This window comes from Triticum aestivum, chromosome 1B (genome assembly GCF_018294505.1).
Source record: "Triticum aestivum cultivar Chinese Spring chromosome 1B, IWGSC CS RefSeq v2.1, whole genome shotgun sequence".
NCBI classification, from domain to species: Eukaryota; Viridiplantae; Streptophyta; class Magnoliopsida; order Poales; family Poaceae; genus Triticum; species Triticum aestivum.
The window spans coordinates 694475316-694493713 of NC_057795.1; the positions used below are offsets into that span (position 1 = coordinate 694475316).

Sequence of the window (18398 nt, forward strand, 5' to 3'; positions counted from 1 at the left end):
ATTACCCAGACATCAAAATTTGTGCCGTCGAAACTAAGTGTGTCAGAGAATCCTAATCCCCTAGTCGACATCTTTACTCTCTAGGCGATTAAGCCTAAAAAAGAGAGACGAGGCTCTGATGCCAATTGAAAGATCGTGGATGTCGCCTAGAGGGGGGGGGGTGAATAGGCGCTTTTAAAATAATTACGGTTTATGCTTGAACAAATGCGAAATAAACCTAGCGGTTAATTTGCCAAGCACAAAACCTACAACAACTAGGCTCACCTATGTGCACTAACAACTTATGCTAAGCAAGAGAAACAACTAAGTGATAGCAAGATATAAGACAAGAAACAATATGGCTATCACAAAGTAAAGTGCATAAGTAAAGGGCTCGGGTAAGAGATAACCGAGGCACGCAGAGACGACGATGTATCCCGAAGTTCACACCCTTGCGGATGCTAATCTCCGTTTGAAGCGTGTGGAGGCACAATGCTCCCCAAGAAGCCACTAGGGCCACCGTAATCTCCTCACGCCCTCGCACAATGCAAGATGCCGTGATTCCACTAAGGGACCCTTGAGGGCGGTCACCGAACCCATACAAATGGCAACCCTTGGGGGCGGTCACCGAACCCGTACACTTTGGAAACCCTTGGGGGCGGTCACCTGTACCCGTCAAATTGCTCGGAGCGATCTCCACAACCTAATTGGAGACCCCGACGCTTGCCCGGAGCTTTATACCACAATGATTGAGCTCCGAACACCACCAACCATCTAGGGCGCCCAAGCACACAAGAGGAACAAGCTCAAGGGTACCAAGCACCCAAGAGTAATAAGCTTCTCAACTTGTAACTTCCACGTATCACCGTGGAGAACTCAAACTGGTGCACCAAATGCAATGGCAAGGGCACACAGAGTGCCCAAGTCCTTCTCTCTCAAATCCCACCAAAGCAACTAATGCTAGGGAGGAAAATGAGAGGAAGAACAAGAAGGAGAACACCAAGAACTCCAAGATCTAGATCCAAGGGGTTCCCCTCACATAGAGGAGAAAGTGATTGGTGGGAATGTGGGTCTAGATCTCCTCTCTCTTTTCCCCCCAAAACTAGCAAGAATCCATGGAGGGATTGAGAGATAGCAAGCTCGAAGAAGGTCAACAATGGGGGAAGAACACGAGCTCAAAGGATAAGGTTCATTGGGGAAGAAGACCCCCTTTTATATGTGGGGAATAATCCAACCATTGTGCTCACAGCCCGCATAGAGCGGTACTACTGCTCGACCTCACGGTACTACCGCTAGAGGTAGCGGTACTACCTCAAAGGGTAGCGGTACTACTGCTTGCGAGCGGTACTAAAAAAATACATCCGTGACTACCACCGCTGGACTTGTGACGAGTTTTTGGTCCGGAGTGGTACTACTGTTGTAGTAGCCGCGGTAGTACCACCTTGGAGCGGTAGTAAAAAATTACATCCGCTCCTGTCCGCGGTAGTACCATTGCAGCCTTTTCAGAACACCAAAACTACCACAACTTCTGCAAATGGACTCCGATTTTGATGAAACCAAGTTTGTTGGAAAGCTAGAGACAAGGGCTAAAACAATAATGATAGAAATAACAGTAAGAAGGAAATTATAAAAGGCCCAAGAGAAAATGGAGAGAACCCTTCCTCGAATAAGACTGGTAAAAACTACAACACTGAAAACGCAATAGAAGAGGCATATGAGATCCGTTTTCGAAGTACTAGAGCTTGTCACGGAGATAACCACAAGATCTAAAACCTCAAAAGACAAAACAAATAAGAATCAAGAAAGATGATGCAAGGATGCAATGGTTTGATCTCTCGACGAACGATACGATCAAGCTACTCACTTGAGAGCCCCCCTTGATAGTACGGCTATCGATCCTATAACCTGGTCTCCAAACTATCACCATGAGACCGGTAAAATATAAAACCTATCAAGGTCAAACCTTTGCCTTGCACAAAGTCCACTTGAGCTAGATGATGACGATCTTGACTCCCTCAAGTTGGACCACCTTTCTTGATTGTGTTCGCTCGATGAAGATTAGTTGATTACTCCCCCATACTCCACTATGGGCGAGCCACTCTTTGGCACATCTTCACAAGTCCATTGATACCATAATGGACGGCAAGCTACAAGCATGATTTCTTCGTGATGCTCCACTTGAACTTGCACAAACACAATCTTGATTTGATGTCATCCTCCATGGGTTGAGTGATATCTTCCTCTTGACGCAAGCCCATGAACACGTACATAACCCCACATAGAACTCTCACATAAACCATGGGTTAGTACACAAAGCACAATGGACAATGCTTACCATACCATGGGATCACTTGATCCCTCTCGGTACATCTTCTACGCTTTGTGAGTTGATCAACTTGTTTCACTCTTGACTTAGTCTTGATCAACCTTGAATATTTCCAACTCTCTTCATTTGGATGATGTCTTGAAGGTAAACATGAATGATCACACAATATTCTTCTTCAAGACATGCTTGCAATAAGCTCAACACTTACATAACCAATCTTTGGATAATTCCTTAATAGCACCTTGGTCGACTCATAAACTCCTTGAAACCAACAGATGGACTTCAAGAAGAGCCTATGGACAAATCCTTCAAATATAACTCAATGAAACCATTAGTCCATAGAGAGTGTCATCAATTACCAAAACCACACATGGGGGCACCGCGTGTCCTTTCAGTTGTGCATGAGAAAGCAGAAGGCAAATGCGAGTCGGTCATTTGACAGCTAGGGCAACTCATATTAGTTGGTAATTAGTTATCCATTTCTAAGCGGCAAAAATAAAGCAAACACATGACATAGGTTTGAGCTCAGCTTAGCTTATTTATGAAACACGACGTGGCGCACGAAGCGGGGTGAAGGAGGAGGAGCGTATGTGTACCACTCTTGTTTTCTCATGCTCCACTCTCGGGGGTGGGAGTAAACTTCCAACCATGTCATGAAATCATAGACATGCCTCTGAAACTCATCCTTGAATTATTGTTAATTGTATGGGCCTAAAACCAATCTAACATAATTCTCGGAGTTATAAGATAGAACAATTGTAATCTTCTCAATGACTTTGAGTTTGGTCTCAAATACCAGTATGTCATCAACATACAAGCAAACCATAACTCCTTCGTCCCACCATGCTGATAATGTAGACATTTGTATTAACAACAAAGTCAACAGATGTTATTGCTTTTTAAACTTCTCATGCCATTTCTTAGATGCTTGTTTCAAGCCATACAAAGATTTCAATAATTTCCATGTCTTTCCTTCCTAACCATCTACGACGAGTAAGTATCAAAGAAATTTGGCCTTCCTTCTGGGTATAACCTTTGGACACAAACCTGGCCTTGTACTCTTCAAGTGTAACAGCGGGCCTAAATTTCTTTATGAACACCCACATACATCCCAGGTTTGCAACTATAGGGACAATGAGAGGCAGCCAATGTTAGTAGCACCCAAAGCATGGCTAGTATGGCCACAACCCATAGTTGAGTAGGTATCGAAGAAGTCTTTACCTTCGTTTTCAGTATAGCGCTTGGCCACAAGTCTAGCCTTTTACTTTCAATTGTACTCATTCCTAAGCTTCTTTTGAACATCCACTTACATTCCACAAGTTTGCAATCATAGGGGCGTTCAGTTATCTCCCATGAGGCGTTAGCTAGAATCCATTTCGCTATGGACCGCTTCCTTCCAGCAATTAACATCTAGAGATGCTTAAGACTTTGAAATGGGATTGGGAGTGTCATCCACAAGGCACACAATGAAATCATCACCAAGGACCTTGCAATCCTTTTGCCTCTTGATCCTGGTAGGAGCTTCATTGAGGAGTCATGTATGTTAACAACTCTTTTTCTTCCAAAACAACTTGATCTTTAACAGAGGTTCGTTTATCCCTTATATAGGTAGATAGGTGTGAGTAGTTTTGTAATTATATTTGTTTCGGTTGTATAATACAATCAGGTGATCCCTCTATTACGAGGAATGTATCTCCCATAAATATCAAAACCCTAACTTAGTGCACATGTCATCATCCCCTCATGGAATAAGCTAATAATGCGGTACAAATGAAATTTACGTTGTTTTCTATGCATAGGAATGTGGCGGTGTGGTTGCTAGAGATCTCTACAAAGATGTCCCTGATGAGTTCCTTGGGCAATCGAGGAAGATAAACAGACAATCTGTCTAGGGGAAGGACACAGTTCGATGGTGGGTAGTTACATTAACCCTAAGAGCATAGCGCACAGTGGTTAAAGTGGAGCGGATGAAGCAGCTGTTGCATAAAACAAACGCATATGAAAAATGAGAATTAGATTATGATTTTTAAAGTAGCTAGCTACGACACTGTTGGATCATGAAATAATTAAGCTGGGTTTATATAAACTCCCCAAAAACTTTTGAGAAATATACAGTACTCCACGACCAAACTAGTGATTGCCAAGAATTTGTAATTTCAAACATCCACCAAAGGTAAAGTCTTATATGAATCTCCTTCCAGGATCACTTCCTGATTACGTCGAATGAATAAAACTGCAATGCTGCTTTACTTCCTACTACCTCCGTTTCTAAATATAAGTCGAATGAATCAAAACTGCAATGTTGCTTTACTTCCTACTACCTCCGTTTCTAAATATAAGGCATTTTGGCAGTTTAAATTCAACTTCAACTGACTGCTAAAACATAGAAACAGAGGGAATATTTGTGACAATTGGATTATGTTGGTATTTTGGGACTGCTTCACTCCACAACATCAGCAGTGAAAAATGCAATTGGATTATGAATTTCAAAGGAGCTACACTCTCGGATCATAAAATAAGCAGAGTGTACACAAAACTCCCCAAAACTTCACAGGCTCTTGTGGCCCATCCATCTAACCCCCTCTCCTAGCAAAAGCGGCAAAAGAATTGAGATCTCCATCTCAATCACCTATAACTTGTTGCTTGTTAGCCATCTTGTCCAAGATCTTGCGATCTTCTTCTCTTTTTTTTTCTCTAGGTATTTAAACTAAAACAAGAAAGATCTCCAAGGCTGGCGAAAAACAAAAAACATGTGAGCCTACTAGACAGACCAATTCAGTTCCAATTTACTCTACACTGTACACGAGCGACCGGCCATCATATGATACGAGGTGAGCTTCACCCGTTGAGCTTCGCCAGGAACTGGTTCATATCATACTCGTCCGCATACTGCGACTGGTCCCACAGCTCGTCCAGCCCACTCAGGATTGACTTGAGGCCCTTGCGACCCGGTTTCCCCTTGTTGCTCTCTTCTTCCGTGGCGCTCGAACTGCTTGGGAGAACCGACGCCTGCACATTGGACATAGGATTAGGAATGAGTTCATACCACAGGGAAACTAGTTTGTCCCAACTATCGTACCTTTCTGGAAGCAGGGGTCGAAGTGAACAAATCGAGTAGCTGGTCAGTGTTCATGGTCTTCAGGCTAGCGTTCTCAGAGTTTATGACCGCGTTGGCGACCGACACCTTGAACCGCTGGAGACTCATCACTTTCTCCTCCAGGGTGCCGCGCATGATGAGACGGTGCACATTCACAACTTTCCTTTGGCCCAGACGATGTGCTCTGTCCATCGCCTGTCACAGCAGAATTGCATTCATCAGAGGACAAAGTAATAATCTGAAGTCATTAATAGTCAGAAAAACTGCATATGGATTCTAATTAATGCAGGGGGAAATGCGTCATCTCTCTGTTCAGATGCAAAAGACGAACCTGGAGATCCTTCATTGGGTTCCAATCATGTTCCATGAAGACCAAAGTGTCAGCAGACGTCAAATTCAAGCCCAGACCACCAACTGCAACAAACAAGAATCATTTAAGCAAAGCCTTTCTAGCGTACCAAGAAGTAAAACCCCCACTTCACAAGGAATTCCTTGAACCTACCATGAGTCGTTAGTAGAAGCACATCGATGGTTGGGTCCGAATTGAACGTTTTGACAATTTCAAATCTCTTGTCTGTTTGAACAGAGCCATCAAGCCGCAAATACGTGACGCTGCAACATTATCAAAATCTCCCTAATCAGATGGCTTGCCTAGAAAGGCGATATGATGATATAATAATGCATATTAACTCTTGATGACTTTAAATGCTGCAGAAATATAAAATGGCAGCAAAATTACATTACAATAAAACTAACAGCCTAAATTAGTTTTTGGTCAATTTAATCAGTGGTATCCCAACTCAAATTTACACATTAGACAGTTCAGCAGCAGCAATTCTGAAATATTTAAGCACACAGGACTCCTTAAACAGTAAAACAGAAGGTGAGGCACATAATGGTACTACATACAGCAACGTTCTTCCAGATAATTTGCATCTGCTACTAATGTGAGAATATAGCACCAAATGGTATTTGTTGAATATAAAATAATGCATATCTAGATGCAACCAATATAGGTAGGAAAATGACATAAAACTCACCTTCTCATATGGGACTGAAACAGGTCCTTCTCAATAATGTCAAGGAAAGCCTACAGAAAAAGTTGAGGACAGAATAAGGATGAAATCAGAAGAGAGAAACAAGAGAGACATCACAGAGAAACAGACTCAATACCTTATGTTGAGCAAAAATCAAAACTCTGTGTTGCCCAACAGCCGCAGAAGCATCAGGACTAGATATTTCTGATCCTATACCACACTCTTGCAATATCTCTTGAAGAGCAACAAGCTTAGGAGAGTGGTGCAGCTCATGCAGTTCATCACCAGTTCCCATACCTATTTCCTTTAGATGCTCCACAATATAGTCAGGTGGGCTCTCCCCAATTACAAGTAAAGGATGGCTGCAGAGCTTCAACAGGTATTGTAGTGCCTACATTATCACAAAAGAATATCGATCCATTTAGAGGGTAGTACTAAAACAGGATACTACAGAATGAAGAAACAAGAAAGAGTTGGCAATCTGTAGCACCTGGAACACATGGCGAGTTGCCTTTGGTTGAGAGGTGGATGGCTCTGATTCATCTGCTTTTACTATAGTTGAAATCTCTTCTTTCACGTTGGAGCTGGAGAACTTGTCATAAAGTTTCAGCTGTAAGTGGCTGAGATTGCAATGTCTATCCTGGATAATCTTCTCTGGAAGATCCGATAAGACTTCATCCTTGGTTCTTCTGAGTAGAAATGGCATGACCTGGTATAGCAAGGTTAATTTATTCATCAATAAGGCAATAATAGAGTGTTATTTCTAAAATATAAGACACAAGATAAAAACCTGTTTGTGAAGTGCCTCCATTGCAAGAATGCCTGCTTCAGCATCCTTTGCTGAACATTTGGAATCTTTAGCTGCTATCAGTGGTTTCCCATATGTAGATTGGAACTGTGCAAAGCAATGTTTGGTCAGATTTCAGCATACCAAGATAGATGCCACGATGGAATATGTGCTTTTGACGAGAGTAGTATGGATTGCATCTTCAGGAAATAACTTCTTTTCAGCTGATTGAGGTCTAAATAAGTAAGGTGTGTCGACTTTCTTTGGTTTGTATGTATTCCACTTCGAGGTTTATCCTTCATAGACTAGTTGGAATAAATAATTTTATGATGCAGCCTAGCACATGCTCCCTCTGTATAAAGAAATATAAGAGTGATCTAAACGCTCTTATCTTTCTTTACAGAGGGAGTACTGAACATCATACGTAAGAAAGTGTAATGGCTCATAGTTTTAGTTGTTGTGGTGCCTGGACTCTAAAATAAAAATATACACACACCACGAAAGCCAGATGACCATTCTTCAACTAACAAGCAAATATTAATTAGGTCATTGTTGTTCAAATTCTAGTCTTAACTGATAATATTACACCTGTGACTCTGATGGAACACACCACCATAGTCACTTCTAGATGTGCTGGGCTAAATTCTAGTCATTGATAGTAACTCTGTTGTTGGGATGTAGGGAGAAGGAGGCTAGAGCAGACTAAAAGTTACTTTCAATCGGTTCCATAAGAAAGTACAGATTCATAGCACAACTTACCTGTTTTTCTGTTCCAAGAAACCCTGGCATAAGGAAGTCAAATAGCGACCACAATTCCAATACATTGTTCTGCGGTTCAAAAGGATGTGTCAACTTAAAGAAATAATGAAATCAATGGCAGCTAATTTACTATCCACAAAGGACACAGACATAAATGAATATGTGAACACAAATAGAGAGCAGCTTAAGGTATACCTGAATAGGAGTTCCACTCAAGATAAGACGGTGCTGTGCTTTCAACTGCTTCACAGCAGACGTTATTTTAGATCTTGAGTTCTTTATTATGTGCCCTTCATCCAGAACACAATAGTTCCAAATGACACTCTCGAGAAAATCGATATCCTTGCGTATAATATCATACGATGTTATGATGACATTGAATTTATCGAATTGAGCACGGAGCGTCATCCTGTCTTGTGATGAGCCAATGTACTGAAGAGGTTTCATGATAGAGCTGTCTATGTATTTCTCCACTTCGTATTCCCAGTGTGCTACTAATGTAGAAGGACAAATAATCAAAGATTTTGGATCTTTGTCATCATTCCGTGCACGGGACTCGGCAATATCACTTGCTACGATAGCAGACGCCTGGAGTGTCTTGCCAAGCCCCATGTCATCACATAAAATTCCATGTAACTTAAACCGTCTAAGGAATGCTAACCAGTTGATTCCTTCTTGCTGGTACCTGACAAACAAGATTTTATTTAAAAAAAAACATCAGAACAAACATAAACCTGCAGAGAGGCAATATACAGCAGAACATTTTTCAACATATGAAGTAAGCTAGACTCAACTTACATGACAATTTCATTTTTATGCATGCAAAATAAACAATTTCAATAAAGTAGAATGCCATCATGAAGCCAAATTCTGACTAAGGAACTTTAATGATAGTTACAGACCTGCGCAACTCAACACTAAGATGAATGTTGAGCTTGTGATCATCAATTTGGGAGTTGTCAAGGAGTTGTTCCAGAAACTGCGCATCTTCTGTGCTGCTATATAAGCGCTCACTTAGTCCACTTGGTAGGGGAACACCCTTCGCTAATGGCAGCAAAGGGACCAAAGCAGCGAAACTGTGAGTGACAGACTGCCTAACAGATCCATCAGGGTCGCTCATGCACCTCAGAAGAGGTACAACAAGGAAAGGAGCATAAGGAACCAACTCCACAGCCAAACCCTGGACAAGAAGGCTCAAAAGCATCCCAGCTCCTTGTCTTGCACACACAGAAGATGAATCCGACAACATTGGAATGGCATTTTCTATGACAACTACCATCACATTACCAGTCAGTGATTTCGCCATTGACGTGATACACCTGGCAGCAGCTAACCTAACAGCCACATGAGAATGACGCGCGCACCCAAGAATACAGGGAAGGAGCCTTAACAGCTGAGGCCTCAAGGGCTCAGGCAGGTGAGGTGTAATTGAACGAACAACCTGCAACAATCAGGCACACCATTAGAAGCATGGACATGTGACTGAAATGCAGTCAAATAAGTCTAGACTAAATGATTTGACATGACGATCTATGCCTATAGAATATAACTGTCACAGCCACCTAACACTGAATCCACATTAAGTCCAGATGGAACAAACCTGGATGTTATTTATGAGGGACTGTGGGTCCTTATCCTCACAAGACCTGCCTAGTTGTGTTATACTTGGATCATCTTTCTGAATGTCATCTTCGATCTTAATAGGTTCAAGAAACTCGGTAAGGCAATCCCACAACTTGGGGAGTTTTTCGAATAATGATGATCCAAATTTCTCACAGAGATGCTTTAAAGCCAACTCTGATCCACGACGACTTATATAACCTTCCGTTTTTGTTCTTTCTTCACCACCAGAATTCACATGACCCCTGGATTTGTGGTTGCTAAAACGCTTCCCGATTGACAACAAATTTTGGTCCTCGATAACCTGTATTGAATTGATAACTGCAGCTTGAGGTGTCTCACTGATATCAGTGCATGCTAAGGTGCAGAGGTTCTTTGTAAGCTTGTCGTTGGGGCCTGGCTTCCGACCAACACAACCAAAAATGAGCTCTGCAAGTGCATCTGCAGCTTTGTCTTGAAGTAGTTCCTCCTACATGACATGGAAACATCTAAATTCATATGCTAAATTGACAAAGTAGAATTGCTAAAGTAAGCACAAGTTTACATGTTTTACCTGTTCTCTTTTTATTGCAGCCATTAAAGGTAAAATGACTGGATTCAACTTGCTTGGTAACCCCGACATCCAGACGACAGCAGAAGCCACTAAAGAAGAGACAGTGACATGCAAATTGTTCTGCATAACAATATTAAATGAGTTAACTTATGTGAAGATGCAACCATGGACTGACCAAGAATAATGTAACACAGACCTTCGACATTTTAACACAAATATAAACAGACAATAACTGGAGAAGACACATACCTGAACACACTTCAAGTAGCCTGATGTGGACAACAGGCCTTGTTTAGCTGACTCTATGTTATTCAGGACAATTTTCTCACTGTCCGAAGGAAGATCAAACTCAGTGGGTAACGACAGCTTTGAAGCAAAATTAATAGCATCATCAACGCTCAGCATGTCAGCGTTAAAATTTAAGCTGCTGGCATAATCTTTGAAAACAGCACAAGACTCTACTGTGCGAAATAAATTAGTCGCTTCATTGCGCATCTTTGTGTATGTTCTTGCAAGTTCAGAATAGGGAAGCACAGAGCCTTTTGTTGGAAATGCCGGATCAGAGCAAGACAGCAAGTCCAAAAGATACTCTTTCACAGAGGAGAAGAAAGCTAGCAATGTGCCCACTGCAGCGAGATCTCTTCCTCTGAGATCTTTAAACCAAGAAACAATAACCATAGAAGCCACCTGGATCAACAAAACAGATCAGTACAATGCAAATAGTTCTGGAGTGAAGATATTAACACACTAATATAATGCGGCCATTTCTAACCTGTCTCTGGACTCCTGAGAGAGACATGACATCATTAGCAAGTGGAGTAAGAACAACTTGCCACGAGCCAACTGGCAACTTCGAGGCGAAAAGCCCAAGGGCCATTGCTGTTAGCACTCGTGTATGGGTAACAGATTTGTCAGAATCGGCCCCCACGATTATCTTTGGAACATTTGAAGAAAGATCGAATTGCTTCTCGTGTGAAGTATTTTCTCCTGTAGAACCAAAAGATATCATTCTTGAACTTTCATGTTCTAGCTTTGCAGATCTTATCTTTGCAGCTCTTGAACGGCTTCCTCGGGGAAGGGCAACTGGCATAAACATTTTTGTAGAATCCAATGTTGAGCCATATGGAGTCGTAGCAAGTTGCACCCAATTACTAAAATATGATGTTGCAGCACACTCAAGGTCTTTCTCAGGGCACTGCAATAGCAAAGATGGTTTTGTTTGTTAATACCATCCTATGATAGACAAGATTACTAAAGTTTCTGGGTATTTACAAACGGTAATGCTAAAACTCTGACGCCAGATTTTTAAACATGGCAAATTGAACGTTTTTTATAGCAACTTCAGTTGGCACGAGGATGGCAATTTTAGTTTATGAGCATTGCAATTTCCTGGCAAGAAAACAAAACAAAGGCGGATTTGCCATGCTCGCCAACTAAACTTGTCATCCTCAGTAACACAAATTGCCATAAAAAGGTTCGATTTGCCATGGTCAAAGATCTGACGTCAGATTTGTAGTGAAGTCCTTTACAAAATGCCCAGAAGTCCAGAACATTAACCTGAAGTAGAAGTTTCCAAGCCCTTTCAGAAGATTGAAGAATCTCGTCATTCGACTCCAAAAGTATATTCTGGAAGGCAACCTGCAGTGAGTCACCTAATATGGATGTAGGCCAGAAATTAGATGAGGCATCTCCAGCTGAACTCCTGGTGTTGCAAACCTCAAGAAGCCTCTCCTACAAACAGTCAAAACTTCATAGTTAACTAGGAAAGCATAATGATACAAGTGGACTCACAAAATTCAGTATACATAATGGCAATGAAATTGCATTACTCCATACTTGAGGCTGAAAAAACAACAACTCAAAAGTAATATTTTACTAAAGAAAGTTGGCTAAAACATTAGCCCACTGGCTCAAAACTGATGCAAATGTAAGACATGGACTTGCACTAAAGGCAACAAAAATGCATTATTCAGTTCTTGCGACTGGCAAAAGTATCTCATGGCAGGTTGTTTCTTTAGTAAACAAAGCTGAGAAAGGGATTAGCCAGATGATTCAAAGCTGCTGAACTACATCAGCTGTAGAGACATGTGATTGAATGGTACTGACTGCTAATTTCTATAAATCAATTCCAAAACTCTGGTGATTTCTTTAGTAAACAAAGTTGCAAAAGTAGCCACATGACTCAGACTGCTGCACCACATGGTTGTAGAAATTTCTCACTGAACAATGACGGTTCTTTCTATAACTCAATGATACATCAGCACAATAAACCAAAGTGGATCCTAAATTCCAAGTAATTCTTACCAATGTTCGTATAGCAGAACGCCGGACTGATGTAATACTGTGTCTCATAAAAGGCCACAAACGGGGTGTCAGTGTGGCTAAAACATAAGGGTTCTCGCTGTATGCCAACTTGTCTTCTTGCTCAGCCATCTGAGTAGCTTTGTTTAGATCAAATTCTCTCTCGCTTAAGGCTGCCGTGCCAAGCATCTTTGGAACCATCTCTGGTTGCGAATATATCTCAGCTAACAAATTCATTACACTGAAATAGAAAAGAAATGTTAACAGTTTAGTTTCAGAAGATGAAAGAACAGCCGTAAATTGGTCAAATAATCTTTGGCTTATGCTCAACTTTACGCTAATGTATGTTTGCCACACGACACGAGATTGAGTGATACCTGCTTGTAGATGGGCTTAGGTCATCAAGGTCAAGCAATATATCCCATAACAACATCACAACTGAATTCAGCAATTGATCATTTAGTCTAACTAAAGAAGCAGCAGCCGGGATCAGGGCCTCTGCAGCTACAGCACGGACATCATCATCCGGATCTTCCAGACCAGCTTTACAAGCATGAAGGACATACTCAAACAGATCTTTAAGCATTTCCTGGTGAGGCAGAAAACGGTATTATCAATTTTGTATACAGATTGGGTATCAATTCATACATCAATATGGATGAACAAGCCATTAACAGTGCACACTGGAGCATCTAGATTGACATGAGTTGTACAAAGCCAGGTGTAGTCAATCACATAACAGCGCAATATGGAAATAAAATCTTATATAGGTGATCAATTGCTCGATTAGCAATCACCTTGCGAACCGCAACCAGGTATTTAATTCCAAGGAGGCTCCCATGACGAACTTCCCACTCTTGCCTGCGCTGAAAAAACAAATAAAAGAGATGACAGTGACGACCAAAGTGAATGTTTTGTTTTAGAAATGGATGATCATGAGACAGATAACTACAACACATACCTGCATTTGCAGTAAGATATTTAGTGTATGGCACACTAAAGAAGGATGCATGTACTTCAGAACAGCACCAAGAGCTTGAGCGCAAGTTTCACGGACAGGGGCAACCACTTGATCAGATACATAATCACCAAAGCTGCGAGCAGAAAAAGGTGTGCAAAAGTAAGGCTAATAACCAAGAAAAAGATATATAAGCATGCCCATCTTGAAATCTCGAAATGCATACCGGTCCAGTGAGAGTGCACAAAGGAAACGAATTGCACAATCTTGAAGAAACTCCCAATTCTTCATACACGAGTACTTGGCCAATTTCATCAGTTTCACATATTTTGAATTGTCAGGAGCATGTACAACAGAACTTGGATTTGATACCGAGTTGAGTGCACTGTTGAGTGATGTACATGATGTTTCCACTTTAGAGGGATCAGTTGAATTATCAAGCTGCAACTCTGGCTCGACCTTTACATGAGCAGAATTAGGTTCATCACTCGATACAGTGAGCACATTACTCAAACCTGCCTCGGCTTTGGAATCATCAGGATTGACCAGATCCTTATCCACGTCAATGTGCATAATCTCAGAAGGATTTGGTTTCTCCTCTTCCATATGTCTCTCCACAACTGGTTCAAGCATAATCTCAGAAGGATTTAGCTCTTCTTTCTTATGCCTCTTCAAAACCGGTTCAAGATGTTCCGCATCAATGTCTTCATTAAGATCAATACCATGAGGCTTTTTCAGGGTGTCAGAATCGGTTTTATCATCCAGATCAGCAAAAGGTGAGCTCAGATCAGGGAAATATACTCCAGCACAAGCACCTTGATGCGTCAAAATTTCCCTCAAAGCCATAATGGTGCCATGGCGAACTTCCCAAACTAAAAGGAAACAAAACTCAGTTAAAGGATACAAGCAACACAAAAAGAGACAAATGTTGGAGTTGGGACGTGCACTTACTAGGGTCAAACATGTCAAGAATAAGCTGATCAACAAACTGTTGAAAAGGCCATCTCCCACTGTCACTGTACTCCACATTGTCTTCATCTGCAACTGTGTCAGAAGCATCCTGAAATTAGGGAAATGAAATTATCAAATCATCATGGATTGAAGACAAAGCCATCCTCCTAGGAATGCTACTGCAGAAGTAACGTCTAATTGCCAGACAAAGCAACAGCAATAACGAACTAGCAAACATGCCCATGCATTAAGCACAAGAATACCAGGGCAAGTGAAGTGTATCAGCCACTTGCACCATGCCACATATTTAGGCATACTACAATCTATGGCAGCAATCGATATGAAACAAAATTTTACTGCTTTTATGCTTTGAAATATTGGAAAAATAAAAATACTAGCAGGCATAAATTTGCTGATGCTTTAGATTATTTCAAGAATGAGGTATCTTATATATAAATTAACCATCTCACGAAAGTAAATCAAATATATTTCCGAGCATGTGATTGATTGATCCTTACATTATATGTGCCAACTTGGTCAGAAGAAGCTCCATTGGACGATGCAGAATTTTTAAGCACAACCTCGTCATCCTCCGGTATAGACTTTGTATGATCCTTCGCATTGCTCTTTGCTTTCCGCTTCAGCATATTACGTTCCCTGGCACTTAGCCGCTTAGGTCGAAAAGTAGAATGTTTTGGATACCTAGGAACCATGGAGGCAACCAAGTGCTGAATATTCTGACCACTATTATACGAATAAAATCCATTGTTTTGGGCATTTGCACCCCAATAATTCTTTTGGGCAAGAAGATCCTCATCTTTGAAAACATCATTGAAATCCATAAACTGCTCGCACACATCGAGACCTGCACTAGAATAAGAAAGAAGTATGAAACCAATCCAAAATAGCACTGGAAATATGCGAAGTAGACATTACGGAAACAGCACACGAGATCCTATATGAGATCAGATAGCACTTTGCATCACATATATTAAGCAAAAGTGAACAAAGGAGCAACTAATGATTTAATACCTTTTGACACTAATAATATTTTAACCCCTGCTCGCAACCTCAGCAAATCCAATAGATGTAAGCAGCGCAATATAATTGGTCAGAAAATTAGCTACTTAGTATTTAGTGATCACCAATATACGAATTCAAACTGATCGGCAGAATCCTAATGTAGGGCACACAAGAAAATGCATTACAAAAATTGATATTACAATTAACTGAAAAAAGGCTAATTATCCATCTTTAAATCTATAATCTCACAACAATCTATATTTTGTGAACACCGACCAACAATAAGATGAAACATTAATTAAATCTTGGAAACAGATTGTGCTTTACCGTACATAGTAAGAAAAATAACATACCTAAACGCCGCCGAAGATTTTGCTTTTGGCGAGCTAAGCGGTCTGATGGATTCTTGCCATTATCGTTAGCAACATCGAATTCCTAGCAATCAAAACAGAGAGAACTCAAGTAGTCAGACCAAACTCTTCAGTTCATTGATGTGTTACGGAAGAAATCCAAAATATTTTAGTTGTGTTCATTCATCAAGTATTGAGGAGCAAGAATAATGGCACAAAAGATGAACCTGTCCACCCGATGACAACAAAGGAGACCCAAATTCCAGTACCCTGTTTATATCAAAGCTGCAACAAAAAGAACAGCATTATTAGTCTCTTCATTTTAAGAGATGGGATCAAGACAGAAAGAGGGAAGTAAACAAAACGTTGGGAAACCAAATCCATCAAACCTTCCAAAAGCAAGCTCAGATGTTGCAGTAGTATCAGGCTGTGGCAATGCTGACCCAACATCACCAGTTTCATCAGATAACCCAGAAGCCTGTTTTTCTGCTTCCGCAGCTGCAAACAAGTCTTTGACTGACGTGTGCTTGACATTCTCTGCTATGGAACCGATCGCCTGAGCTGCAGCAACCCTCGTGTCCCAATTCTTACTACGAAGGTACTGAGACACCTAAAATTGGCACATGAGAGCATAACGTTCAGCCACCATTACGTGCATAATGCATAGAGAATGAAAGCTGGCTGCTCTCCAGTAAACTATGCATAGCATATATGCTAGCATGTTGATATCACAACAGTATTGAGTCATAATTTAATCTGACTGAACATATGTGAGTACTTGGATTGCTCCATAAAAACACGAATCAACATTCAAACATGCATGCGTAGGTCAGGTCATATATATAGCCAACAGCTATGTTTTTAAGGCGGTAAAGCGTCATAAGGCGGAGGAGGGCCGCTCTGACGCCTAAGCGCCAAGGCGAGGCGGTAAGGCGAGGCAAGGCGACGCCTTAAACATTGCAGGAAAAGAGTCATCAATAGGTCTGCACATATTAATACTAGAAAAAGAGCAATGGCTGAGAGATGGGCCACTACTTATGCACCTCCCAGTGGCCCAAAAGCCCATCTAGTGGCCATATACACCCCCGTGACCTAATTCCACTATCTCCTTCCCTTCTTTCCCACCACAGCCGCCACGAAGCCATACCCTTCTGGTCCTCCCTCCCTCCTCTTCATGGCCCCACCCTTCTCCCTCACAGCAGCAAGCCCCAGGAGCCCCCAGTCCTCCCTCCTCTTCATGGTGCCGGGAGACAGCGGGGCCGTCATCTCCAAGCCCCAGGAGCAGCCAGAACTAGGGCAGCCACAGCCGTACACTTCATGTCTGTCTAAGGCGGGGTAGACGCCTTGCCATCCTGGGGCGCCTTGACGCTTAGGCGACGACTAGGCGACGCCTTAAAAACATAGGCCAACAGAACTGCTATTTGGACAGATCAAATTAGACACAACCGAAGATGTAACATATAACAGAGGAAACAATGTAGGATGAATTCATGTGGTATCAAAGAAGAACAAGAATGAAGTGATGCAGCTACAAAACCATGCATTCCTTCATACATCATGGCTTGAACAGCGCAGCATAGAGCATACTAGGCGAACAGTTGAAGGGTTCCTTCCAGGTTTGCAAATCTCACAACATTAAAGCCTGCGGCATCGTGCACGTACCTTTTTCAACAGAGCATTTAGCTCCTGGGGATGTGTCCTTGCGATTTCTCCGATCTGGCGCGCGGCCGCGAACCTTGTCGCTTGTGTCGAACCGGCTAAGTCAGGTTAAAGGAAACTTTGTAGAAGAGATGATGGTGGTGATGAGGCAGTGAACATCACATAACAGTACATTATTATATATATATAGGTTGGTAAACACTATGGTTATTTATTAGAAAGCGTGGCTGACTTGAAACTCCATTCCAACTGAGCTAGGTGAGGTTGAAGGAAACTTTGCAGAACAGATGACGGTGATGATGAGGCACTGAACATCACATCACATCATATTACCTTACTAGGTGGCTAAACTAAGCAGTAGGGTTATTACCAAGCATGGCAAACTTGACAGTCCATTCCAACTGGTGCTTGTTTTTGCTTTGTCCAGAGAGTGAATGGGCACAAACAAACAAACAAACAAACAAACAAACAATCAAAATAGAAGTGAATGCAAGTGCAAGTGCCTTGTTGGAATGAAACAATAATATTACTGTATAGGAAGGAAGCAAGGGAAGGATACTGTCGAGCAATGTGAGGAGGCGGTGAAGGCGGGAGGAGCTCTGCGCGGCCATGGGTGGCACTCATCCGAGGTCCCACTCCACTTCCACTCGGCGGCGGGCGGCGCTTCACTCGGAATCAATTGCTCCGCCGCATACCTGCTCAGCAAACAACAACAAAGGGACGGGTGAGGCCGAGCGCAGGAAACGGACATGCGCGCGCGGGACGAGGACAAATCGGGCGCGGCTGACGGTTTCAAATTGGATTCGAAATCCGCGGAGGCGGGGCTGGAGGCGCTGCGGGACACGCAGGGCCTGGGAGCGGTTGCGCGCGAGGCGGATTGGCGGCGCCGGCGGTTTATGGCCGCGGCGGAGGGAGGGAGCCCGTGCGAACGCGCGCGGGGGGATCCAGTCTTATCCGTACGTGGGGGAGAGGGCGCGCGGCAAAATAGAAGAAACAAA

At 42.2% G+C, this 18398-nt stretch overlaps 1 protein-coding gene across 1 annotated transcript in view; it reads right to left on the bottom strand.

Annotated features, from left to right (window-relative positions):
* Positions 1 to 4765: 4765 nt before the first annotated feature.
* LOC123149857 (TATA-binding protein-associated factor BTAF1) overlaps positions 4766 to 18398 on the bottom strand; it is a gene marked incomplete in the record, with an annotated part of 14163 nt that continues 530 nt past the window's right edge. The window contains 28 exon segments of the mRNA XM_044569621.1: positions 4766 to 5314; positions 5385 to 5597; positions 5734 to 5816; positions 5905 to 6014; positions 6443 to 6492; positions 6576 to 6830; positions 6930 to 7148; positions 7230 to 7334; positions 7986 to 8054; positions 8181 to 8670; positions 8888 to 9426; positions 9586 to 10074; positions 10159 to 10278; positions 10408 to 10845; positions 10931 to 11353; positions 11716 to 11889; positions 12463 to 12700; positions 12837 to 13048; positions 13257 to 13325; positions 13421 to 13553; positions 13644 to 14289; positions 14369 to 14477; positions 14887 to 15233; positions 15745 to 15826; positions 15969 to 16026; positions 16131 to 16351; positions 17404 to 17498; positions 17960 to 18098. Of these exon segments, the coding sequence (XP_044425556.1) occupies positions 5144 to 5314; positions 5385 to 5597; positions 5734 to 5816; positions 5905 to 6014; positions 6443 to 6492; positions 6576 to 6830; positions 6930 to 7148; positions 7230 to 7334; positions 7986 to 8054; positions 8181 to 8670; positions 8888 to 9426; positions 9586 to 10074; positions 10159 to 10278; positions 10408 to 10845; positions 10931 to 11353; positions 11716 to 11889; positions 12463 to 12700; positions 12837 to 13048; positions 13257 to 13325; positions 13421 to 13553; positions 13644 to 14289; positions 14369 to 14477; positions 14887 to 15233; positions 15745 to 15826; positions 15969 to 16026; positions 16131 to 16351; positions 17404 to 17498; positions 17960 to 18011 (6210 nt within the window).